At 37.7% G+C, this 27,866-nt stretch overlaps 1 protein-coding gene across 1 annotated transcript; it reads left to right on the top strand.

The window, feature by feature from the left end:
* Positions 1-883: 883 nt before the first annotated feature.
* On the top strand, positions 884-27,717 carry PITRM1 (pitrilysin metallopeptidase 1). Its single transcript, XM_003206978.4, has 27 exons — positions 884-1,017; positions 1,363-1,465; positions 2,247-2,353; positions 4,668-4,819; positions 5,168-5,282; positions 5,417-5,513; positions 5,828-5,988; positions 7,344-7,470; positions 8,210-8,298; positions 8,764-8,892; positions 10,585-10,698; positions 11,156-11,252; positions 13,424-13,558; positions 15,403-15,541; positions 16,656-16,772; positions 18,220-18,352; positions 19,051-19,171; positions 19,979-20,055; positions 20,474-20,639; positions 20,757-20,857; positions 21,703-21,823; positions 22,586-22,657; positions 23,938-24,050; positions 24,564-24,689; positions 25,819-25,964; positions 26,579-26,681; positions 27,255-27,717. The coding sequence occupies exons 1-27, from the start codon at positions 971-973 to the stop codon at positions 27,346-27,348; spliced, it is 3,102 nt and encodes a 1,033-aa protein (XP_003207026.2). The 5' UTR covers positions 884-970; the 3' UTR covers positions 27,349-27,717.
* Positions 27,718-27,866: the final 149 nt, after the last annotated feature.

Below are 27,866 nucleotides of genomic sequence, written 5' to 3'. Positions count from 1 at the left end.
AAAAAAAAGGCAGTAAACTAAATGACATTCATTAGCACAGAACTCCTAAGCTTCACAAGTTACTGGATCTTTTCACTGGGCTTAAAAATGAATGAGAAAGAAATGTAATTAAGACAGATCACAGGTTGTGTAGGTTAATGCACAACGTTCAGACTTCAACTACAGCAAGTTATTAGCTTTGTTATTTAATCTAAAAATTAATGAAATGGGAAAATTACTGAAAAACACAAGTAAAACAGAGGGGGATGGACAGTGTGCAGCAGCAGGGCTGGGAGCGGAGATGGGAATCGAGTCACGCGATGATGCTGGAACCTGCAGGGAGACAGATCAGTGGGAGAAAATGCAGAGAGGAGAAGGTTGGAGATGATAAGAATTCCTAGAGTGCTTGAAATTTCTCTTTTTTGAGTCAGCATTGTAGATGAAGATGTGAATCCAAGCAGTGTGCAATAGCAGTGTGGAACGTTCCGAACACCCGCTGCTCACACTGCATTTAAAGTCCCACGTGCTCGCTCCTAATCAGGCCTCTGATTACTTAGTAAACAACCAGACTCCAGTGTGTAGGAACAAGGGTAATTTGCTGGCCAGGCCTCGTGGAAGCAAGCTATGAAATTCCTTATTAAGCCTACAAACTGTACTGATTTGCACAATGAAAGGAATAAAAAGCACGGACTTAGAACGCACAAGCTCTGTACTGCTGGGTGTAACACTGCGCCGAGGCCCCTGTTACGAAGATGGCTAGCAGGCACTTCTGAGCGTCTTATCTATAACAGACCACCCAAGAAGCGCCCCGGCTATGGGACAACCCCTCCGCCCCCACACCGCCCTCGGGCACGCAGCGGGACGGGCCAACATGGCGGGCGGGGCTTCCTGCCGCCGCCAATGCAGGTGGTGCTGCGGCGCCTGCGCTGCTTCGCTGCTGTACGGCCCGGTTCGTCCGCTCGGTTGTCGGCCTGCTGCGGGGTGCTGAGCCATGTGGAGCCGCTACCGGGCGGCTGCGGGGCTGCTGAGCCGCGGGCGGTGAGGACGGGGATGAAGCAAGGGAGCGGGTGGGAGGCCCTTCATCCTTTTTTCCTCGACCCCGGGCCCTCAACTCGCTGCGGTAGGCGGCCCGACCTTCCTTGCCCCGCGGGCCCCACAGCTCCTGTGCCCGCAGAAAAGCTCAGCCTAGGGGCGGGGAATGGCGCGTTGCTCCCTTGGCATGGACAGAAGGCCCTGTGCTGGCTGCCCCTCAGCACCGGCATGCAGCAGAGTGTTTTCCTCAGCTGCACCTCTGCTCCCTTCCCCAGCGCCAGGTGGAGGGAACGTGCCTTTCTCCCCTTGTTGTGGCCCTGAGATGCTCCAACAGGAGATGTGCTGTTTCAGGTCTCTGAATCAGAAGTCATGGAGGTGGAAGAGCATTCCTGCCAACGAACGGGCACTGCTGTATAGGGTTGGAGAACAAATCCACGGCTTCACAGTAACTCAGGTGAGCACTGCCTCTTCTTTGTATTGCTGGTGCAGATAAATTTTCCCTTGATGGGAAAAATGTCAAAATGAGGGCAAGAGTTTGTATTCTATGCAGGTGTTTGCATAGATGCCACGAGTGGTCTGTTAAAAATGATGTAGTAGTTGCTCATATTTATCCTTCTGTGACTGAATTCTTTATTAACATGTATCCCTGAGGGGATTTGCTGTTCCAGACTAAATGCTGCGCATGGAGTAGCAATTGGAGTATGTGTGTTATAGACATTGAGCGTTCGGTGTGGCCTGCTGAAAGTTGATTGATATACCCCACTGTGTGCTGGTTTATAGGAGACATTTAAGTAATATATTATCCCCAGAACTACTTTTATTGCTTTATTGAAAACTCCCTATAGGAATAATATGGGGAATTTCTTTTTACTTCTAAGGAAAAAAGTTGAAGTAGAGAATGAAGGTATTCTACAGTCACTAGTAGTAACAGAACCAGTAGTAGAATTGAGTTCTTTTAGTTTCCTTCTGCTGTCCTGACCACTAATATGTGAATATATGCCTTCTCTTTAAATTTTTGAACAGATTATTCTGGTCCTAATAGTTAACACCAGATGAGTATAGTCCTCCGATTATAATGTAGTGTATTTTTAAATATATTTTCTATTTAAATACGTACAAATATTTCATAAATCGTAGAAACACAGGATCAGTGAACTGATTGTTGCTATGTCATCCTTAATTTATTTGATCTCTTGGCAGTCAGTTTTTAATACAGATGTTTTCTTCCAATACAGGTTACAGCTGTTCCTGAGCTGTTCCTGACTGCAGTGAAGCTTAGTCATGACAGTACAGGAGCCAGATATTTACATGTTGCTCGGGAGGATTCCAATAATCTATTCAGGTAAAGCATGTATACGTATCATGTCCAGCATCAACCTGTGCTTTATACGTTGTAATTCAGCTTCATAACTAGATTTTTCTGTGATAGCAAAGACAGAAGTACTTCCTTTATGGTTCTTCCTTATAGTAACTCAGATTGTAACAGATGTTACAATGTCTGTTGTTCAACTGCTTGAAACAGAGCCAACACTTAACTCAAGTGAAATTCCTCAGATATTCAGGTGGACCTTAAAAATTTCCAAAGACAGAGATTTCACGGCTTCTCTGAGCAACTTTTTCTCAGGATTTAACTGTTTATATGTGGATTTTTATTTACTTTAATATCATGTTAGAACCTTCCTTATATTATTTAATGGTCATTGGTGCTTCTTTTTCCATCATGTATACCTATGCAAATAACTTGTTTCTATTGTAACCTTGTAGGTATTGGAAGGCAACTATTGGGCAAGCTTCCCTTGTCTCTTGGCACAGTCAATCTTTTGTAGAAGGCCATTAGATTAGTCAGGCACAGTTGGCCCTTAGTGGAACCATGGTTGCTCTCTAATCACCTCCTTCTCTTCCTTATGCCTCCACATAATTTCCAGGAGGATCTGTTCCTTGATCTTCTCAAACACTGAGGTGAGACTGATCAGCAGTTCCTGGTGTGATCCTCATTACTAGTTTTAAAAATGGGTGTGATATTTCCTTTTCTTAAATCACTCTGGATTTTTCCTGCCTGCTGTGACTTTTCCAATATGATGGAGAGTGGCTTAACTACATCTGCCAGTTCCCCTCAGGGCACTAGGATGCAGTTTATGTCCCATGGAGTCATGGATGTTTGGGTCTCAAAACTGATCTTCTGTTATGATGGAAGGAACTTCATTCACCAAGATGCTGTCCTGAGGTTCAGAGACATGACAGATGTGGAAAGAGTACTTGGCAGTGAAAACTGAAAGGAAAAGATTGAACACCTCTCCATGTCTTCTCCATGTTGGTTGTCCCTAGTTTTGTCTCATCTACGAGGGAGAAAGGTGTACTTTCTTTGGTCTTCCTGTTCCAACCCATGTATTTGTATTGTTATTCTTCATTGTCATTTCCAAATTCAGCTCTAGCTGTGCCTTAGCTTTCCTTACACACCTCTACATTTTTGAGCAGTATTACTATATTCTACCCAGGAATATATGGCTCTATTTTTTGTTTGTGCAGTTGTCTTAAAATTCAGTATTGGAAGTCCTTACACGGCCATGCTGATCTCCTGCCTGATTACCTACGCATGGGAATTGAGAGGTCTTGTGCTACAAGAAAAAATTCCTTAATAAGCAGCTAGTTCTTTTCTACTCTTTTATCCCTGAAGATGGTTTCCCAAGTGATACCATTCATTAATTCCTTAAACAATGAAAAATTAACTTAGGATTCAAGGTCATGATTTTACTCTTCTGGCTCACATCCTTCAAGACTGTGAACTCTGACAGACCTGATCACTGTAGCCCAGGCTGTCACCAGTACTGACCCCTCCAATTAGTTCATCTGTGTTGGTCCAGTAATTCTGCTCCTGTAATTGGGCTTTCTGTCACCTGGGTTAAGAAGTCAATCTTAACACACTCCAGGAATCTCTTGGACCAGTTACAGCTTGCTGTGCTATTTTTCCAGATGTCGGGGTATTCGGGGTATTTGAAGTTCCTTAGAATGATCAGAGCCTGTGAGTATGGCACTGTCTGTTCTTGAAGTATGAACACTTCATCAGCATCATCTCCTTGATCAGGCAGCCTGTAGTAGACACTAGTCACAAGCTCTTAATCTGCTTTTCACTGCTGTTTTTCAGTGGCATCTGTTTGCATTCCAGACTTTTTTTTTTAACGTAGGGGACAATCCCGACACCTCTCCTTTTCTGCCTCTTTGCTTTGCCCTTCTGAGTAGTTTATAGCCATCAACTGCAGCACTTTGATCATGATTGATCTCACCAAATTTTAGTGATAGTGATTAGATCATAGTTTTCCAACTGTGCAATGGCTGCCAAGTCCTTCTGTACCTCTGGGCCCAAAACTAGATTTCCTAATAAATTGACATGTAGTTGCAAGACACAGAGCTTCTTTTTTTACCATAACTTTCGGCAGACTTTTTCTGAGTGTTTTGACTAGAAAATGTGTATATGTGAGTTTTTCAGCTAGTTAACTGAATAGAAGAGGAAAAAGATCGTATTTCCAAGTAGGATATAAATGTTATAAATGTAACTGTTGATATTGGCAACTATTACAGTTTTGACAATTGCTTTAGTTACATTGGTTGGCTTCTCATTGCAAGTAAATGCATTCTTCTCTGTTCTGTCTTTCTTACAGTTTACAATTCCGAACCACTCCAATGGACAGCACTGGGGTTCCACATATCCTTGAGCACACAGTATTATGTGGTTCTCAACAGTATCCCTGCAGAGATCCATTCTTCAAAATGTTAAACAGATCATTGTCCACTTTCATGAATGCATTCACAGGTGAGCCTGAAGTAAATGAATTTTGCTTAACATGAATAAGGTGGATTTTTTTTCCCTTTGGGAAGCTATTATCATTAAGTGTGAATGAGAAGTTGAAAACTAACAAGGCAAGGTGACAAAATAGATCATTTGGCAGTTACAAAGGCCTGGTAGAGCTAGAGCTTTTAGTACACAATAAGGCAATTGTTTCTATGCTTGCATGTTTGATAAATAATTGCAGTCTTAATATATTAGTCAATTAGTAATTTTCTTCACCAATTTATGTTGGTGAATGATTCAATAGAAATAAGAGCAGAATACACCTCAGAATTCCTAAAATTCTGATCTTTTATGTCTATTCGTATGCAGCTAGTGATTACACACTCTATCCATTTTCAACACAAAATCCCAAGGATTTCCAGAATCTCCTGTCAGTGTATTTAGATGCAGCTTTCTTTCCATGTTTGCGGCAACTGGACTTCTGGTAAGCTTGAGATGAAAAACAAACTTAACTTTTTATTTATTTATTTATTTATTTATTTTTAGATTTAAAACAAAAATACAAAATCAAACAAATGAGCTCCCAAGCAGTGTTTCCTGTTATTAATTTTTTTTCAGGCAAGAAGGTTGGAGGTTAGAACATGAGAACCCAGCTGATCCTCAGACACCTCTGATTTTCAAAGGAGTTGTTTTTAATGAAATGAAAGGAGCATTTGTAAGTTTTGTGGATTTTTTTTTTTCTTTTTTCTTCAGTGAATTCAGCAAATGAAAACTTTTATCCATGAGATTAGACTGTTGAACATTTGTTTGCATATAAAAGAGCACCTTGCTAATGGATTTTGTTGTAAAACTTCTAAGTTGACAAAATAACACAGCCTTTTTTATCAAAGTATATGGGACTATAGAACAAATTCTTATGTGAGGAGTTCTTGTGCAAGTTAGAACTCAGGTCTTACTATTGATCACTTTTTATATTTGAAATGTGCTCTAATGACTTACTAAAATGTGGTATTTTTTTTTTTTCTTAAGACAGATAATGAGAGGGTATTTGCACAGCACCTGCAGAATAAACTTCTTCCTGATCACACTTATGGTGTAGTATCTGGTGGACATCCCTTAAGTATTCCTGATCTTACATGGGAGCAGCTTAAACAGTTCCATGCCTCGCATTATCATCCCAGCAATTCCAGGTATCTGAAATTTGTATCTTAGTAGGTTACATAGCGAGTTAGCATTGTGGTTTTATGAGGGGAACCCAACTGTATGGTATTTCCATATATTTCCATACTTCATGGTCAGCAACTTAGATAACCTGTATTCTCCATCAGCTAGCACAACATTATAGAATCACAAGGTTGGAAAGAATCTAAAAGATCATCTAATCCTGCTGTCCTCCTATCACCATTACTACCCACTAAGCTACTAAACCATATCTTGTAACACCAAAAAAGAAAGGAATTTGCTCTAGGGAAAGAATTGAAGGGTGAATTGGAGGCAGTGGCTTCTAAATGAGAGGTGGCTAATGTACACTTTCTAGGCTATGTGTGCCTGCTTGATTTTGATGATTTATGTGGAGTTTTATATACAAGTGATTTTCCATTAACTTATGTGTTGTGAGGAAATGAACATTGTGTAAGTACCTGGCAGTAATGCAGAATTACAGTACAAATAGCACAGATGAAGTGGTACAGAAACCTATAGACTCAAATCAACACAGATTAGAAGTTTAAAAAGAAGCTGAGAGTGCATGACTGTTCATTTGCTCTTGAGTATGTCGTACTGTTTTGGGTTCTAAACATTGGTTATCCATTTGAGTTGGTATTCTGTTGGTATTGCTAAAGTCATTAAGCTAAAAATCTACTTGAAAATATGAGGGTATTCTTTCTTCTGTACTAATCTGTTGATCTAATTCCTTTATGGAACACTAGCTAGTGACATGACTTTGAATTTACCGTCTTTTGTTTTTTTTCATCATTCCAAAATTCGCTTGTACCTGAGTTTAGATTTTAATTGAGGAATAACATTTACCTGAGACACATACAATGCCCATATTTAATCCAGTGGAAGTTAGTAATGTTTTTGTAGGTATGGGAGTGTGCTTTGATAGAGTGACTTGCACAACTCAGCTGTGCTTTACAGATTGGTTGAGAAATGTATAATCATATTTTATATATTATGAGTGAGGACGATTAAAAAATGTGTCTTCTGAAACATTAGAGCACTGGAGTTATGGTTCCAATTACTAGTATTTTCTTCTTGTAATATTGCATAATTCTGCAGCTAACTGAATTTGAGTTTTTGTGGATTCTGAAGCATAACACAGGGCCTGGGAAGTGCTGTGGAATTTTACCATTACAGCTGTGGGTTTGATGTATGTGGCAAACTGTGGTAGGTCTTAAATCTTGTTCCTTATAGATGTAACAGAATCACTGGAAATCACATTGAATTCATAATGAAAGAAAAATAAAACAAACAAACAAAAAGAACCCTGTAGATTTTCCTGTAAAAATTGATCCTTAATTCTAAACTTTTGTTTGAAATGCAGGTTCTTCACTTATGGTAATTTTCCACTGGAGCAACATTTGAAACAAATTCATGAGGATGCGCTGGTAAAATTTGAACGAATTGAATCGAAGACTGACATCCCAAAACAGAAACTCTGGGAAAAGCCTGTAAGTATTAAGTTAAAAATGTCTTTATATCTCCATATGTATAAAGTAAAAAAAGAAAATGCACATCCAATAGTGGAATTGCAGAAACTTGAGTATAACAGGATAACATTTTAGCCCAGCCTGCTGGGGTTATTTTGTTTGTTTAGAAGTGTAATAAGTGAGCTAAAACTTTTTCTTTGTTAAAAGGGTTGAAAAAGAATGTTTACTTTAGTGTTTCAGTAATGTAATTATTCCATACCTTTGTTCATTTTCATTATTTTCAGTTTTCATATGCCCTCAGCATTTAGAGAACTGGAGCATTTATTACTGTAAAGCATCTAGAACTAGGGATAAGAGTGTTAATACTTTGTATCAGGAGATGCTTCTTTAATGTTACCTAAACTTTGAAGGTTGGTGTCAAAATAACTTTTTCCATTTATTTAAAACCTTTTCTTCCCTAGTTTGTCCGGAAGCTTTAAATTTTAGTTTGAAACCACACTTAGAGTGTTATTTATGGACAGATTTTCTTGATCTTCTTTATTTTTCCTCTTGTAAAAAGTGAAGTTACCACTCTTATCTTTTCAAGGTTACTGAGTAAATATTGTGTGTCTGTATACATACTCATCAGTAAATATCTGCAAAATTATTTTAGGTTTTTGTGAGGAGGATTTGAGGATGTAGACAGTCATTTTTTTAATTTCTAACTCTACTCTGAGTTTAGTCTCCCTCAAATGTACTTCTTTTTTTTTATACTTTACAGCAAGAACACCATATAACATGTGGTTTAGACTCATTTGCTGGTGATCCTTCCAAGCAGACGACTGTCAGTGTCAGTTACTTGTTGACAGAGTAAGTCTTATCAAAATGAATTTCTTAATCAACCCTGTGGGGAGAACTAGACAAATCCTTTAACAAAGAGTTTAATTTGCTGAGAGTTTTTTCTTGTCTTTTTCTTTAGCAGGCAGAGTTAAGGAAAATCAGCCATTCTCTCACAGAACTATTCAGTGGGTTAGGCTTTGGGAAAACTGGCTTCTTGTATTTCGGTTGTCTTCCATTTACAAGTTTTACCAGCTGCTAACTTTTGTCCTTGCGTACTAAGTGAGCTTGCAGATTTTCTAGAATTATTGTTTATGATGAGTGAAAAAGCCAGAGCTCTTAATTTTCTAAGTTTGGTGTGGTGTTCATAAGTTATAATTATTTCTCCCTTGCCTCCCTTACATGGCTTTGTATAAGCATTTCTTCTGAAATGAAATCAGAGATGTTTGGTGTTACATGTTCATAGCTTGATGATTTTTAATAACTAATTTTTTTTAGTATTACAGATGTTTTTGAAACTTTCACACTAAGCCTCTTGTCTTCACTATTGGTTGATGGACCAAATTCTCCATTTTACAAAGCCTTAATTGAGTCTGGTGTTGGTACAGATTTTTCTCCTGATGTTGGGTAAGTGTTACAATTTAGCTTTCACCACTATAAAACAATGTTAGAGAAGATGTAAACCAATATCAAGTTTGAAAAAGCTATCTCTCATACAGACAACAGACACTACATCAGAAGACTCTGAATGTTTTCTCCTGATAAAGCACTGTCAGGTGTAATTTTTAGCTTGTCAATATCTTGTTAGAAGCTATGTTAGTTTTAAAAAAAGTGGTTCTATCTAATGTTATCAACAAGAAAAATATGTACATAGGAACATAGTATGCCTTCATTATTCTAATTTACTTGGAGTTTTCATCTTTTGTGTTTGATGTTACTTAAAAGAATGAGAAAAATGAGTTGGCTTGCTTTTTTAGTGCAGTTACTGTTGTTTTCTTACTTCAATTCTGGTGCTTGGTATTAATACTAGATCAGTTCGGCAGAAATGTGTTTTTATGCAATTAGATACCATTCATTTATCATCTCCACAGTGAGAAAAGGGTATGTATACCAGTGTTTATTTATTCAGAATGTAGTATTTGCAAGCAGTCTGCTAAGCTAGCTAGCTCTGCACCATAGCCTATAGATGAGTGGGTTCTGTTAGCTTCACTACAGGCTCAGCTGTTCATTATAGCTTGCCTTTTTTGTCAGCAGAAGGAAGCAATTTCAGGGCATGAACATCTGACTGATATTAGATATGAAGATGACAAAAACCATTCTTTGTTTCCACTATCTCAGATGTTTGAGTGCGAATCCTAAATGTAATAATCAAGTATGAATTTAATGGTTTGGGATAATCTGCTTGGCTTGAAGTTATCTCTTTTGGGTTTGCTGCAAGCCCTGTGTCATGAATACCAGTGCTGTGCAGATATCTTGATACCACAGGGCATGGTGTTTGTCTTCAAACACCGAAGAAGTGATTCAGTTGTATGTTTTGTCAGCTGAGCCTTTTGTACGTTTAATATATCTTGACTCATACAGTGAGTTGTCTTCAGTGTGCATCAGTGACTGTGCTGATGAGTCCAGAGATTGGTATTCCTGAGTTTGACATCTGACTCTGCCATTGAATCTATTTTTTTTTTAATATGAAATAGTGGATTTTTAGATTTTATTAACGCTAATTGCTTTTTGCATGTTGGCTTTCATCCAAATTGTTAGATGCTACATTTTTCTGCGAGTAACAATTTGTCTCTGTAAAGTGGAGTTCTCACAGTGCCTGACAGCCTGAGCAAAACTGTTTTTTTTTCCCTCCTCGGGTGCCATTAAAAGTAATTACAACAAAAACAAAATGCTTCACCTTCAACACTTACTCTGCAAATACTTCTTTAAATGTATTAATTAAAAGTACTATTCTGCTTGCTTAGAAGTGGAATATATATCTTCAGCTGTGCAGGTAGCTGAATTTTTCACTTAGGAGGTTTATTACCTGAAGGTACTTATTGATGACCTAGAAGATGAACGGAAAAGACTACCTTTCTTCAGTAACTGTTTTTCTTTCTCTAATATCATACACCATGTCATTTCCTAACAGTGTGCTGCTGCTGCTTAAAAGAACAAAAAGTTCTTTTAAGTTCAATTTCTTCAATTTCTTTTTTTTTTTTACTATCTAGAATTTAATAATCTGTGTATGTGAAAAGAATATTTCCCCCTTGCCTTTGCTGGCAAGTTTAATGCTTAAGTTGTACTGCTTGTTGCTGAGTTAAATGTGTTTTATTCTAGGTTTAATGGCTCAACAAGAGAAGCCTATTTCAGTGTGGGTCTACAGGGTATTGCTGAGAGAGACATTGAGACTGTGAAACAGATTATTGCTAGAACAGTTGATGAAGTTATTGTGTGAGTAATGTTAAATTTTTGAGACTATTGTTCTTTCATACAATCTTTTACAATTAGAGACATGTCTTTATATACAACTACTACTAATTACACAAGAATACATATGTATATATGTATATGTATTCTTGTTATATTAATATGCCTTGAAATTTTAATTAAGTTTTTAAAAAATTTACTGAAGAAGCAGTTATATTGCTCATTACCCTTAAAACTCTTATCTGTAACTTCCTCTGCTATAGCATATTCATCAGCACATTCATCAGGAGTTTAATGACATTGGTGCTGTTTCACTAAATAACACATCACAATAAGATTTTCCTATCAATTTTAATTTGGTGTGTAAGACATCATGATGTAAAATTTTCCTTATCGATATTGTAATTCATTTTCATAACTTCACTAAGAGCAATTAGTGCTTATGGATACGATTTCCTTCTCTCTTCACGCCTTCTCAAAGGAAAGGATTTGAAGAAGATAGGATTGAAGCTTTACTTCACAAAATTGAAATCCAGCTGAAGCACCAGTCTACAAGTTTTGGTCTTGCCCTGACGTCAGTAAGTTTGTATATATGCTTGTTATGATGTTTTCTCTAGAAATAAGTTATAAATCTGTTTGGTACACCTTTATAAAATATGGGATCATTTTTTTTAGGTATCAAAAGCCTACAACTTCTCACTTTCTGGCTTTTTCTTTGTCATATTATATACATTTGTTCTTTTCAGGAGTCCTCACGCTATTGCTAGACTCTACACTGCTACGTCAGGCAGCGTACGTACTGTCTTTTCCTGAATAGGAGCTTTGATTACAGTGGGACTGTACAATCAACAAATGTACAGGTAGCAGCATGGTGTGTTTAGGCTGATATTCTACAGGTTTTATAGTTAGCAAGATTATTGTGGTGGAAAGAGGCAATCAAAAACGAAATGCTCACCTGTATCCTAATCTCACAGTAGAAAGCTCCAAAAGGAGGGATCTCCAGAAAGAGATCCTTCACTAGTGGCAGTCAGCCCTTAAATGGAGTCTAGGAGAGGCGCAGCCAGGCTGCAGCTTTTCTGGTCACACAGGTGAATTGCCTTCACCTGTGCTCCCATGGCTGACTCAGTGCTTGTCTCAGGTGATCAATCAGTGGTTCAGGCTGGGATTCAACAGTTCCTATACAAGGACTGATTACTTTTGTAAGAAAGGAATGTCATGCTGACTCTTGGTATGTTTTGGCCTGTTACTTATCTATTTATAGAAATCAAATCAAAGGACTGTATTTTTCTTTGGAATTTAGGGTTGTGCCATTGTAATATATAAATATAATTGCTAACCATACCACTGGAAGGATTTTCCTCTGTGTGGTTTCTTTATTTAAAACATAAATAGGAGAATTCAGAAACTGGTAGCTAGCTTTTATTTTTCGCTGTAGGTTTCCTTTTGTTTCTGAACTGATTAAAACAGTGGAAATTGTATTCTAAAATAATGGCCCGTTCCAGCTTGCTTAGTTTTTATCTGTGCAACTGTTCAAAACAATCAAACAGTCTCCAGATAACCTTTTCTTCTTAGGTTCTGCATGAAAAGTGTGTGGAGAGTCAGTTTATCAGGGAGAAGAGATCAATATCTCCTTCTCTGCTTCTCCTCCTTTGAGAGCTGCAGAGAGCTGTGAGGTCATCTCTTAGCCTGCTTTTCTCTCAACTGGACAACCTAAGTGTCTTCAGCTTCCTCTGATAGGGCTTACCTTCCAGCCTTTTTACCAGCTTTTATTTCCCTGGACATATTCAGCTACCTTAACATCCTTCTTATGTAGTGGTGACCAGACCTATATACAGTATATTCGAGGTGAGGCCTCAAACGCTAAATATGGCAGGAGAATTGCCTCTGTCTGGCTATGCAGTGTTTAATGCACCCTAAAATGCAGTTTGTCCTCTCGGGTGCCAGGCACACTGCTGGTTCATGCTGAGCCTGCTGAAATCAGCACCTTTCTCTAGAGTCTGTGGGGCTGCACTCCTATCACTTGCATCCCTCTGTACTTGTCTGTCATTCTGTCATCAGTCCATCCCAAGTGTGGCACCTGGCATTTCTCTTGTTATATTTCATGATTTTTCTGTACACCCAGAGCTCCAGTCTATCTAGATCCCTCAGCAAGGCCACTTGTCCCTCAAGTGAGTCAATACTACCTCTCAGTTTATTATCAACTTGGAAACCTTTGTAAAGGATGCATTCAACTCCTGCATCCAAATCATTGATGAAAGTGTTGAACAGAACTGACCTTAGAATTGAGCCCCATGGGAACTGCTGTTGATTAAATCGCTTCATCAGACTGATAGGGTAAAAGTCTGTAATATTCATAAACTGTTTTGTGTCCACCTCCTGCTCTGCTTTTCCTTGTTTCTTGGTCTGAAAAAATATATTTATTTTAAAATTGAGAAAAAAGTATTGTCATAAATTTCCAGAATGCAGACCTAAACACCTTTGCAAAAAAAGAAAGTAAGTTTATTTGTTACGATAAAATCAGAGGAGAGAATGGAGGGGGACAAGGGACAGATGATGTGGTGGTATAGTCCTTTAGTCTGAATAAATATTTCAGCTTTACAATTCTATTCAATCTACTAAAAGTGTTCATCAGTTATTACATGCCTACTGTTCAGATATAGATGGGAAGGTAGTTTTGGAGCGCGGATGCTGCCAGTTATGGAAACACATATAGATTGTCCTGCTTATTTAACTACCCTTTCCCTTTCAGTATATAGCTTCCTGCTGGAATCAAGATGGGGATCCAGTGGAGCTCCTGAAGATTGCAGATAAAGTGTCACGGTTCAGGCAATGCCTTAAAGAAAATCCCACATTTCTTCAGGAAAAAGTTAAAATGTATTTTAAGGTAGGAACATTTTCAGAAAGATAACTGCAGTATTAATTTTTGAATCACAGTTTTGTGCTTACGGTTGAACTGAAGGGTACTGAGTTGTTCATACTGTCTGTTTTTAGATGCAGATAAACAGCAGCACTTTTTAATGAAGCATGTTAATTTTAAGTGGTTGAAATGAGAGCTTAAAACTGGAAAAATTGGCCAGTTGGACACATGGTAATGCACATATCAGAACACGATAAAATACTAGCGTTTAATTGAATTGCGATGCCTGATGCTATAGAAGAGCATGTGAAAAGACATGGATAGAGGATTATGGGCCTGGTTGTGTATTGGTGTAGCAGGAGCTTTCTATTCTTCCTTGAAAAGACTTTGGCTGTTTAAATAAGATTGTTTTAGTGCACTTCCCATTCCTTCAGTTGTTGTCTGAATTTTGCAGTTGGCTTTCTGCTCTTTTTCTTGTGTACCTGTGTATATGTTTTACTAGAGTGCTTGCAGATTCAAGAACAGCAAAGGCATTATGACATGGAATGGTTCGAAACCCTCTGCATTAGCTAGTAAAAACCCAGTAACAGCAGTGAAGTGTATTTCTTATTTTTGTTTTGTTGTGATTTTTTTTTATTGTTTTGCTTAAATTGTTCAAGTTGTTTTTGAAGGACTCATCTATGATACTTAACTGCCAGCTCGATTTACCTTTGAGTAAATGTTTCTTCACGTGTATCAAAGGTGGCATCAAACAGTGGCATCTGTTTTCCTAAAGGCATTATTAGTGTATGGAAGTAGTAAGGAGCTGTCAAGTTTTTGGCTGTTTTGTTAAGAAATACACAGTATTTTTGAGCATGTTCTTCACTATGCAGTTCTGCTGAGGGTTCTGAGATTAAAAACACTGCTCACTAGAAGTAATGAGAATTGTTGGATTTTCTGATATCAGTAGATGATGCACCTTATGTTGTACATTGTGCCTGAATATTAATAAAGCAGGAAGGCTGGAAGCAGTGGAGAGGATGCTGTTTATCTGTCCTTGGTTAATTTTGCATTTTACTTTTTAACTCTGTAGTCAGTCATGTTTCCTTTGTCTTCCATATAACCACAGGGGAGATAAGCTCATAAAGCAGGGAATCCAATTACAGTCTTTCAAACTATTGGGTGTGTGTCTCAGTGACAGATGTTACTGTTTGACTCCTACCTTGAAATGGGCATTTTTGAGGTCACTGTCTTTTGAATAGCCCCCCATTGTTATATAAAATGGTGGCTGCTGAGTAATTTTGTTATGAGAATTCCACAGTGCAGTATAAACAAAGAAATTTGACAGCAGTTGTGACGCTTGCATAATGCATGGAGTTCTTTAGCAGCAAGACTTGGAAGGCATTTTTGAGCAGGATAAGGCATGCACATTTTACGTCATTTGGGATCTCTGTGCTCTCAAGCTTGGGCAGGTTGAATGAGATGTTAAATGAAATTCTCCTGCAGTTAACTGGATTCCCCATCTTAGAACGTTCTCCAGATATAAGTTATGGCATGCTGTTCTGTAGTGTCATACCCAGTTGTTTCACCTAGATTTAATTACACAAGTACTGTATGCTGTTAGGGGAATCAGACTCCATTCTAAAATTTCACCAAAAGTTGTTCATGCTTGTCCATGTGGTAAGCTGCCTCTCGTATCCTCCCTAGCAGCAAACTGCTTCATTAAATAAGGAGTTTAAATAGTCTGTTTGTGATTCTTTTGATAATATGGTAGAACCAAGTAATGCATGGGCTGTTCTGATCTACTTCTGATGAAGCAATAATCTGAGGCAACACAGGTGGAAGCAGCCCTCAAAATTAATAATTCTCTGTTTTGGGATGCATTTCTGCAGGATAACCCGCATAGATTGACTCTGTCTATGAGTCCAGAGGAAGACTACTATGATAAACAAGCAAAACTGGAAGCAGAAAAACTGAAAAAGAAGGTCGATGCTCTTTCTGAAGAAGAGAAAACCCAGATCTTTGAAAAAGGTTAACATACTTATTCATGTTTTTGTTGGGTAACTGTTTAAAAATACACTCTGTTTGTTGGCGTCTTCTTTTTTTTTTTTTAAGTCTATTGCTCAGTAAACTATTTTAAATTATTTAAATATATCAAACACACTCCAGCATTTGTTCTAAACTGGATAATTTTTTTTTTTATTGGTGGTGGCTTGTGTAATACATGTGTTAGGAAGCTATGCGGTTTATACTAAATTATGTGGTTGGTATATTCCCTTACTTTTAGCACTCAGAAAACAAAATGATCAAACATTTCAGCCAACAATCAGTAGGAAGAATGTTTTAAAATTTATCTGCTTTTTTTTTTCCTGCTAACTTGCAATTAGTACAAAGTGAATAGCACCATTTATCTTCAAGCTCTTTGTTTTTGAGCACATGAGGTTTGCTCCATGCTTCTATAAAATTTACATTTCCTAATTGTATTTCTTATCTTTTCTACTTAAAAAGGCAACTATAGAAATAATATTGTTTGGTTTATTCTGAGGAATAACATGAACTTGGAAACCTTGAGCAGTCATGTCTTTTTGTTAAAACATTGATCTAGACACAGAAATCCTATAAAAAATGGAGTTAATGTTCAGAAGCAGTGTCCCTGGGAGGGGAACAGGGGAAGACGATCTTTCAGATGAGTTTGTCTACATACAAAAATAATTTTGAGAATACTTAAAGGCAACCAGCTAGAATCTGAAAGAGGCTGAAATGTAAGGTAAAGCACAATGGTTTAGATGCATCAGTGTACTGACAGCACTTGAGAAAGATCTCTTATGAGTTAGAACCAAGGTCTGTGTTGTGTGATGGTGTCTGCAGAGCTGGACAACAGGGCAGACTGGCAGATATCACTTCTTCAGGGTTTGAAATACATGTAAGCAGGATGTGAAAGAAGGGGGCGTGTAGGAAAGAATTTACAAAGGTATGGTGTTCTTTTTGCTGACACAATAGCATGCAGAATTTGTTTCAGTGCAATATTTGAAAGAACAGTTGATAGGAAATGCTAAACTAAAACACATGTTTTTCTGATCTGCATCACTTCAGTAGATTTAGAAGATGAAAATGGTGAAACTTAGTATTCTGCTTTCTTTACTAGGTTTGGAATTAATTGATCTTCAAAGCAAACCTCAAGATACCTCTTGTCTCCCAGCTCTAAAAGTGTCTGACATTGAGCCCAAAATCCCATTCACTGTGCTGGAGACAACATTTGCAGGTTGGTGTAACCAGTATTTCGTCCTGTCAAGGACTACAGTACTGGATTGTTATTCAGCTACTAGCACAACTATTGCACTTCTTCCATCTTAGAGAAGTTTATGTACATGCCTAGCCGAAATAGTCGTACTCTGAAACAGAACCATCAACAGCAATAGCTTGTGGAGAAGGCAGTCATTTTGGCCTGAATTGTTTGATTCTGACTGTTTGTCAAAGTCGAGGGTGTTCCAACAAGCTAAATGCAATATCCAAAACAAACTGCAGTAGCACAGTGGGTCAGGCAGATATCCTGACTGTGTAGCTCGTGGCTGTTTTATCTCCCAAAGCTGAGTTTCCAGATAGCTTTAGACTTCAGAATTATAGACTGGAATAAAGTTTTAAACAAGGAGTACCTAGAATTCTTTGGGTGAGATTTTTTTTTTTAATTAAAAAAAATTAAATCTGAAAGTGATTCTCACTGTTTGTTGCTGTGACCCTTTTTCTCTAGTCCAACACCTCTGCAGTAGACAGTTTGCAATGACATGTAGAAAATTCTTGGTGTCACCTCTGAGGGGTGATATTGAGGTGCTCCCAGCTGCAATCCAGTTGCCTGCTCTTTATCTAGCAGTAGAACACCTCCCTGCCTCCTGCTTTCTCACTGCCTGCCCTGCCCTGCAGTCAGAGAAGTCGCTAGGTATGCTCAATTATTCTTGAGCAATCCTGCTGCTTTCCAAAGACTTAAGCCTTGTCAAGTGTGCAGGAAGTATTTGTTAGTGCTCTCTTCCTACCTCCTACCTGTTTTTAAATATAAGATGTGCAGGAACAATGGAGAAGAAGTCACTTATTGTAACTTCATTGAAAAAATGTCCTGCTTTACCCATGGCTCTCCTTATGGATTGATAGGAAGCAAGAAGTCATAGGTCACAATTTTGTCATGGTTGCAGGTGACATTGCTCTGTAGTATATTTTTAACAGAAATTTTTCTATTAAAATTGTCAGCAAGTGTCAAGTACTGGATAATTTTGATACTAAAATTACCTGTTTTGTGAGAACTGTGTTTATTCTAATAGCTGTTGTTACAGTAGAACGTACAATGTGGGAACCTTTTTTTCGCAGCTTTTGAGGTAGAAAGACCAAAAAAACTACTACTAAAGGAGAAAAACTTCTCCAATCATTCAGGAACAAATTATCATTCCACCACTTGAGTGTTATATCTAAAATCTGTAATTTCTCTCTTTAAATTTTCCAGGCATGTCTTACTTTACCACGGACAAAACTAAACAAACAAACAAAAAAAGAAACAAACACAACCCCCACTTCAGTCCAGCATTCAGTGCAATATTCCAAGTTAAAACAATAAATGGATCTGAAGTGATTGCAGAAAATAATTCTAAATTCTCGTAAGAAGTGGTTTTGCTTTCATGTACTTACAGAGGAAGTTTATTCTTTTCTTGTTTATTCATCCCTAGCTGATGAAGTTCCTGTCCAGTACTGTACTCAGCCAACCAATGGGGTTGTGTACTTCAGAGCTATTTCCAGCTTGAACACTCTTCCTGAGGAGCTCAAACCATACGTGCCGCTGTTTTGCAACGTCATTACAAAGTGAGACACTTACTTTGCTAGAGTCTAAAGCAGTAAGATATATTACAGCTTACTGAAATAATACTGCTTCTAATAATTTCAGTGGCTGTTCTTGTAGGAAGAAGACAGTGATAAGTTGGTGTCCTGCTGGAACACTGATTCTTCCCTCTCCTTACAGAGTTGCCAACGCCTTTAGCCTTTGTTATTCTCTGCATTCCTTTGTTCATGGGTGTCAACATGAGCATTCCCCAAATAGATGGGAAATTTTATCTAAATGAAAAAAAGTCTTGCTGAAATTTAAGTTTTCATGTAGATTTTTCTCGGCCTGGTTTCACAATGTGGTCAAAGGAATGCTCACAAAGGGGCAAAAGTGGCGCCAGACATATTAAGTTACCTGGGCCAGAAGCAGTCTGTTCTTTTTAGTAGTGGTAACAGTTTGAGATGCTACTATTCTAGTTCCATGTGTATGTTGGGAGCAAGCCTGTACACTAAGCACCCTTTTTAATACTCCATTTTGAATTTGCAGTGGGTTTTAGCTGATGGCTTGGTGTGTTACTTTTTTTTTTTTAATGAATTGTGAAGTATTACATTTGCTTGATAACACTGCAAATTGCTTAATTTATGTGCCTAAAAAATGTGAGGTTTCCTTCACATTTGGTCTATAAGTCTTAGTCTTGCCATACAGTAGAAATGGAAATAAATCTGATTATTTTCCATAGGCTGGGATGTGGAGCCCTTGATTACAGGGAACAAGCCCAGAGGATAGAGCTAAAAACAGGTGGGATGTCTGTCAGCCCACATATCATTCCAGATGATTCACACTTGGATGTGTATGAACAGGTAAATTAATCATAAACTTACTGATGTTAAATTGCAATAACAACTCAAAGTTAAGGTCACTCAGGGTTTCCAATAGACCATCAGTTAATGTGCATTGAAAACAGTACAAAAGGGCTTATATATTTGGGTAAAATATATATTTGACAATTACGATATCTTAATATTTTGCATTAAGGGAAGCATGTGACACAGTCATCCATTTTAAGGCAGTGTTTTGCTAACATATGACTGTATTTTTGGGTGCTGCAAAACTTTGAAAACAAAGAGTTAGGGACAGAATGGAGTAGTGCTGTGAATAGAGATTGCTGTCAATCAGTAATAGGTGTATATGTCACTATTAACTGTGATTAGGAAACATTCAGTGCTTTTCAGGTTTGTTAGATCTTAGCATTGGGCTTTGTAGTTTTAGCAATAAATATATCTTAAGATATTTCGCAGTTACTGGGGTCTGCTTCCTGTAGTCTGTTCCCCATTGATCATGAAGTTAAGGGAGACTTCTTTGCAGAAAGATTCATCCCCAGAACAGTTCCTTGTTCTTCATATACAGAACAGCTAAAACTCTATTTCTAAACTCTTACTGTTGAGAGTCAGTAATCAGCAGGCTTGCTTTGTGTGAGGGTCAATCACATTTCATGTCTGCTCTGATTTTAGTAACATAGCCTGCATTGAAATATTTTTGTGTTGTGAAGTATTAGGTTGGCACCACTGCATTGCTTCCATGACAAAAATTCTTGCACGTTTCTCCATTGCTTTAGTTATTTGTCCAAAGGAGTTTTTTTGTGTATGTTTTCTTTTTTTTTCCTTCAGGGTGTGCTCTTTTCATCTCTGTGCTTGGATAGAAATCTGCCAGACATGATGCATTTATGGAGTGAAATATTTAACAAGTACTGTACATTGTTTTTTGGGTTTTGATTTATTTTATTTTTTTGCATGGTTTTTGGGGTTCCGTTTTTCCCTCTTGCCCCAGTCACTTCTTACAGATCCTACTTTGAGGTTTACTTTCATAACTTTATCTGTGAGGGACTCCCAGACTCTAAATCATAGAATGATTGAGGTTGGAAGGGACCTCTGGAGACCTTCTGGTCAAGGTCCCCCAATCAAGCAGGGCCATCTAGACCAGGTTACCCAGGATCATGTCCAGACAGGAAATCTAAGTACTCCATCCTTTGCATGACTGTATAATGGATTAAATGGAGAACTGATGGTCTGAAGGCGCTCTCTTGAATGAAAGATGCAGTATTATTTAAGCCCATTGGTGTGGTTTTGCATGAGATGTAGAGACCTATTTTTACTCTTTTTCAGCCCTCGATTTGAGGAGGAAGAGCACTTCAGAGTGCTGGTTAAGAAGACTGCCCAGGAGCTATCAAATGGGATTCCAGATTGTGGGCATTTATATGCTTCTATTAGAGCTAGCAAAAACCTTACGCCTTCTGGAGAACTGCAAGAAATGTTCAGTGGGATGGATCAGGTGAAAAGTTAATGGTGTTTTTAAGTGAGGCTCAAATCCTCTACTGTGGAATGACAGTGCTAATTTCTGTTGAATCTTTCTAATGACTTCATCTGTAGTTCTGCCCTTTCCGTGCAGGTGAAGTTGATGAAGAGAATAGCAGAAATGCCTGATGTTAAACCAATACTACGCAAACTACCACGGATTAAGAAGTATCTGTTAAATAGTGACAACATCAGGTGAGTTCTAGCTTAAACAGAAAGAAACATTGTGGTAAGAGAGAAGCCATGGCCTGTCAATGTGCATTTCTCAGTATTGTAGTCCTGTGAAACAGAAGACCTGAGGAAATACTGTGGAAATGTTCAGTCCATGTTTTATGTGCTTAAGAATTTGATGGTAGCTGTGGCTTTTGTTTTTTAACAGGTGAAATCTACAGCAAATGCAAAACTCAGATGTTGGATATTGTTGAACATTCTTTCAATATTCTGCCTTTTTTTTTTTTTTACCTTGAAAAGTACTCAAGAGAAATACTGTTATATTGCATTGTCATAGTTTATTTTTGTTTTATTTTTTCTCTTAAATAGAAAATAGGGATGTTTTGAAACCTGCTTTATGTATCAGTTGGGGAAAAATAAGACATTAGTTTCAAAACTAGTTCAGTTTGATGTTAAATTGTCGTAGATTGTTTTGCAAAGAAAACGATGAATAAAATTACTGAAGTATATGTGCTGTTCAAAATCATAGTAGCTGTGCTTGTAAAGACGGAATACAGAGGAGATGTTTCTGTTTTGTGAAATCTGTGTAGTCATATGTTGTGCTGAGAAGTGGTGGGTAGCTACTGCTGATTTGGGACAAACAAAATAAATAAAAAAAAATTAATAATTAATAATTAGAATTTTTTTTTTTTTTTTGGTCATATCAGATGTTGTCTTAGGGGTATTTTACTATTTTCTGTGATAAAGATTATCCGTGATCACAGGTGAAATTTTCTGATGATTTAATAGGAAATACTTAGGCACAGTGGTGCAAATCATAATGGACTGTGCAAAACCACAAAAAGATAGTAAAAAATGTTTTTTGGCAGATGTTCTGTGAATGCAGCACCTCAACAGATGTCGGAGGCATCAAAAGAAGTAGAGAAGTTCATAAAGGGCATAACTAGAAGTAAAAAGGAGAGAAAACCTGTCCGTCCCCATGTGATTGAGGTAAGAAATCACTGTGACTAATGCATCAAATATATCTAATTTGATCTTCTGTAATGGCAACTGTTCAGTCTGAAGAAAAATACTCTATCCATACAGAGATGTCTGAATAAATTGGCCAGTCAACTCTGCAATAGGCTGGCTTTGTGGCAAAACATACAGCAGCTTGTCTTCATCCTGTAAAACAGACAACAGTAATCCTGTTGATCACCTGCCTGATCTTATCCTTAGGTGACTGCGTATGCATGAGATGAAGGAAAATTAATTATTCCTTTATCACATGAAACTGTAACTTCTTCTTTAGCTGTGCATTACTTGGCATGCTGGCCAAATGGAAATAGGGAGTAAGGTGCAGTTCCTTAGCAGTGTAGGAATCTGTTTCATTATTTGGATGGACTTTTGGCACAAATTGTATTTGATTCAATCTAGTTGTCAGAGAATCCACACTGTGTTAATTTCTGGAACTAGAGTAGGCTCCTAGTTCACTACCCATGAAGGAAACAGTTGGTTGGAACTTTTGGGGACTCTTTAATATTTCCCCTGGTCTCTTTTGGTACAAAATTACTCTTGAAAGTAGGTTTATTTAGCATTTGCTTAGAAATACAAATATAAAGAAATAATCAAGTGGCTTGCTTATGTTTGTGAAGACGTGTGGTCTGGTGGTGGTTTCAAAAGCTACCACAAGAAATATGAGGGAATAGGGATTGCATTTATAGTATTCTTAGTTGAAATCATCTTCTAATATGAGGACTGGATCTTTTGTAGAAATCTTCAGAAGTCAGACCTGTGGGAAGCAAAATGCTCAGTAGTTTGCAGATCACAAGGAAGCTAATTAATGTAAGTACATTATTGGTTGAGGATACCAGTGTGTGCCCTTTATCCTACACTGTATTGTTTAAACAATTCCTCAGACTTCATCTGTCTGTCTTCCTTTTTGTTGCTTTCCTTTTAGTTCTGATTTGGAGATCATGTAGCTGACTTCACATCCATGCTTGCAGAAAATACACTGTAAAAATCCATGTATTGTTGCTCCTAGCCCTTCTTTTCCTTCCTTTACTTCCTAGATGATTTTCTATCTGAATGACACCAGACAAAAGAGCATCAGTTACAGTTTAGTAAAAATGAAAACTTAGTTTGGCTGTAGAAGAGAAATGCAGCTTTGTTTACTATGAGTTCCCATGGAGAAAAAGCAGTGAAAGCACAACTGAAGATTTTTCTTGCTGACAAGTCATGCATGTGGTACTGTACTTGGCCTAACCATGCAGAGATGTGTGGGGAGCTGAAGGGCTATGGAACAGATCTCTGGAGTTTTGAAACATTTGAGAGTATTGAAATGTAATTGTAAAAGCTTTTGAGAGTGTTTAAGACTCTGTAGTTAAGTAAGCACATAGGAATATGTGTGAAAGAGAAAAGTGAGTGCTTTAGGAGCCTGGAGACATAAGAAGGATAGGAAGTACTGATGTGAGGGGATCTGCATCTCTGAAGGTATTTGAGAAATGTGTGTTGGTGGCACTAAGGGACACAATTTAGTGATGAGACTTGGTAGGTCAGGTTGTTGGTCGGACTTGATCTTGAAGGTCTTTTCCAACCTAAGTGATTATGATTCTGAATAAGAATCAAGTTTACTGCAGGGGATCTGTGAAATTCAAGTAACTGCTGCTTGTCACAAAACAGCTTTTTTTTTTTTTTGTGGGGAGAAGTGTTGTTTTCAGGATTCAATACATGTAGTTGAATAGATGGACTCAAGTGTGATGGATGTAGAAGTGGAGAGTTATGAACACTTCAATCAGAGTAAAGATGTGACAGAGAAGTATGCATCTCAAAAACTCTTTGGTAATAATGTAATGTGAGGACAACTTAGAAGCTGGTGAGCAAGGATGAGTAGCTGATGTACAGTATCTACACACTCTGGTTTCCTAAGGCAATTGTAGTACTGGATTGCTAATCCAGCAAGCTGAATGTATTAACACTGATTGCAGTGTAAGTCACCTGGCAGCTTTAGCATATGAAACTCTGCCAAACAGACAGAGTCACATAGTTATTGAAAAAAGCCAGAGCTTTCAAAGGAATACGTTGTCTCATCTCTGCTGTGGTAATAATGTATTCTTTTCTCTTAGGATCCTACATTCAAACCATGCCCGATGAAGACACATTTTGTGCTTCCCTTCCCAGTCAACTATATTGGGGAATGTGTTCGAACAGTTCCCTACACAGCTACAGACTACGCAAGGTAGGAAGCAGAATCAGCAGGGAGCTTGTATGTGTGTTGCATAACACAAAACAAAATGGGAAGTTTTAGGTTGACGGTTGAAAATGGAGTGTCAATAAAAGTATGGTATATCTGTGACAAATTCTTTACAGAACATGGCTTAGTCCATGAATGCCCTGTTTTAGTAAGCGCTGAGATGAAGTAACTAAGGGCTGCTAACTCCTAACTTCCAAATAATAGCCCTGCTTACTTTAACGTGTCTGAAGTAACACTCCTCTGTAGCAGAGTTGCAGTTAGGAGGCTGTTTTTGTATTTCATTAAGGTGAAATAAATGGAATTAAAGGATTGTTCAAAAGTAGCAACTCTTACAACTATGTCACTTGACTCAGCTGTTGTTAACTGTTATTGTTCATGTTGTAGATTACAAGAAGCAGTGCATTGTAAATTGAGATCTTTTTGAATAGTAGAGGCAATTGAGAATATTACTGTTACCCAATTCACTTAACATCTTTTCTATTATTTCTCTCATTACAGCCTTCGAATTCTTGCACGGTTGATGACATCTAAGTTCCTACATAGAGAAATAAGAGAGAAAGGAGGGGCTTATGGTGGAGGTGCTAAACTTAATCACAATGGAATATTCACTTTCTACTCCTACAGGTAAAGTCATATCTCAGGGGACCACTGACTGCACTTGCATGCATCTTTGACTTAGTTGCAGCTCTCCTTCAAGATTAAATGAAACAAAAAGAATACTGAATGACAAGAAAGTAATTAAGATTAATTGCTTAATGTATATCAATTTTGTTAACAAACCTCTCCTTGCTTTCTCTGGTTTCTATCCCTGGGAAAGTCTAGTTTATCTCTGCTGGTTTAGCAACCAGTGTTGCCTTTGTGCCAGGTTTGTGTAAGACAGGTTTTCATTTATTTTGTCTTGGGCTGAAGAGACTCGTAAACTTTTGAGATTCTGGAGTAAAAGGGCACTTTTTCTGCTGGTCTTGCTTTTGAAAATACACAGCCTCTTTTGGTGACCGTGGGTGGAATCATCAAGAGATTCAGCAAAAAACATTCAGAAAGCATTGCTAGTAATGAGCTAGAATGGAGAGAGTATATTTTCTTTCCCACTGTTTGTCAGTCTGGAACAGTTAACCTGCTTTAGTTTTACAAAGGAATTTACAGATGAAGTTTGAAATGAAAGTATTGAAGACTAGCTATAATTCCCAATAGAAATGTCATGGGTCTGATAGAATTCTGTTTTAAATCGAATTAAATCTTACCGAAGATAGACTAACAGAGTACTTGGGCAAGATTCCTGGCTAAAATTTGAGCAGCATTGCCTCTCTGCAAAGTTTTCAACGTGGCAGGACTTGTCTTGGTTAGTATTTCAGTAGTTGTTGACCTGTTGCACCTGTTTTACAGGGAGTAAAAAGTAGTGTAGCAGGAAAAGCAACTTACAGATATGGTATATCATAAATACTGCTGTTGTTCTTAATGAAAGCTATGCCTTCTAAGCTGCTGAATCAAATTGATAGTGGATTATGAAGTGCTGGTTTACCATCTCTTTAATACCAATTCTCTGCGCACTGCCATGAAGCTACTTTTAGCAACTGAGCTTGCTGCTCTTGTGTACTCAAAAATTCAAAATACATTTGGTTCACACTATTCTACAAAGTTTGGTTTATGTATGCATGTTTTGTATAATGCATAGTAAAATGAATGAGGTAAAAACAAAGTAATTACTTCATGTTGTAAGACTCGAGTCAGTAATTTCACTTTTTTCCACACTAAGGGACCCAAATTCATTAGCCACCTTGAAAACATTTGAAAAAGCAGTTGAATGGGCCAAGTCTGGAGAGTTCACGCAAGAAGATATTGATGAAGCTAAATTGGCAGTATTTGCTGCTGTAGATGCACCAATAGCTCCTTCAGATAAAGGTACATTCTCACCAGCCTCTCAGCACTGGGATATTTATTTGCCTTTTATATTTAAAGGAGAGAAAATAGTTTGCTAAACTAAATCATATAGTAAAATTTGTACTTGGTGGATGCTGATTACCATTGCTCCTTTTCATAAATGCTGAATGTGTTCAGTCTCTGTACTGAGTATACATATTCAAGCTGCTCCTCAATATTAGGTGAATGAATACAGTTAAAAGATGAAGGCAGAACAGAGGAAAAAATTCTGGCTTGGAGTTAAATATAAGCAACTATAATAAAAATTGCCTTTTTTTAAATAGAAGTTACAGGGATTATTTTCCAGGCACGAGTGTCTTAATTTCTTTTTTTTTTTTAAATTTAAAACATAGAACTGTATCAAAATATTTGGTACTGATTTGCCAAAATAGAATGATTTTTTTTTCTAAATAGGTACTTTACCCAGTCTGTGATCTTTGGTTTTACAGTTGAATCCTGTCACAGAACGGTTGTCAAATTGTAGTCTTTATTCTTCCCTTCCTGCTCAAGTATTTGTCTTACTCTGCACTCCTTGCATGCAGTTGTAGCTGGGATTCCAGTATGTTATTGCAGTATGTGGCTTTGTTTTCTTTTAGGTATGGACCATTTCTTATACGGGATTTCAGATGAAATGAAGCAGTCACACAGAGAGCAGCTTTTTGCTGTTAACAAAGACAACCTGGTTGATGTAGCAAATGAGTAAGTCTGTACTCAGAATATGGGGGGCAGAAGCCGCTTGTTTGAAAAATTGCACAAACGCTGAACAACTCGAACAAGTTTGTAAAAGTTGCCACAATTATGTTCTTATATTTCTTTCATTGGCCTTTTGTCCTACATTCAATATTTGCTTTTGTAAGTTAGAGAGATTTAATTATGTCCTGTATATTGCACTCTGGCAGATGTAACCTCCCTCCTACATTCTGAATCTGCAGGTGATTGTTCTATTTTTCAAAAACCCAGAAATTCTAAAGAACGTCTCCTCTGCTGTCCAACTCCTGGCCAAATGAGTTGGTTCTTCTTGACTACTACCACTTTGTGCTTATTTAGCCATGAATTCCACTGCAGAAGTTTAAGCAGATACACTAGTTATGGCTAGGCCCCAGTGACTGTTGTATTGTGATGGCTGGGGAAAAAAACACTGTAAATTCAAAAAGCTGTTGTAAAAGCAAACAATAGGTTTATATCCAACAGCTTTTTTTCCTGAAATATTTTAACTTACATAGGAGAGTCACAGAATACTGAATGCAGCAACATATTTGTTTCTTCTTGCAGGTATCTTGCAGTTGGGAAGAGCACTCGTGGGCTGGCTGTACTTGGCCCAGAAAATATGGATATCACCAAAGATCCCTCATGGGTCAAACGATGAGTAGCTGGCTGAACATCCAAGCTCATACAAAATAAGCCCATCTTTGTGACTATAATATGAAAAGCTAATAATTTTTAACTGAGCTGTGGCCCAGCTTAAATGCTACTTCAATTGCTGTTTGTAGGAATGTCCAACAAATCAGTTAAAACTGTAAAAAAAAATTCTAACCATACAGTATTAGAGAGCAGGAATGATTTGTTGTTATAGTAAAGACAGACTTTAGTATTTTATTCAAGACTCACTCCTTCCATCACATATAGATACTATATAAATTAAATATTTTTGTATATGTAGAACCTCAGAGTTCTAAATGGCATTTGGTTGAAAATATGTCTGCTATTGGATATATAAAGTGCTATGTCTCTTTTATATTGGTTTCATTCTTTGTTAATTCCAGCTTCCTGTCACAGGTATGTGCCAGTGCATCCTACCTCACATCAAACCAAGTTTGTGGTGAAGGGCAGTATAATGGGCAAATACACAGTGTATTTAAGTTCAGCTTTTCTCTTGCTTGTTTA

The sequence above is a fragment of the Meleagris gallopavo genome, chromosome 6 (genome assembly GCF_000146605.3).
Source record: "Meleagris gallopavo isolate NT-WF06-2002-E0010 breed Aviagen turkey brand Nicholas breeding stock chromosome 6, Turkey_5.1, whole genome shotgun sequence".
In the NCBI taxonomy this organism is placed as follows: Eukaryota; Metazoa; Chordata; class Aves; order Galliformes; family Phasianidae; genus Meleagris; species Meleagris gallopavo.
The sequence above is the reverse complement of the archived record's forward strand: the minus strand, read 5'-3'. Positions and strand labels throughout refer to the sequence as shown.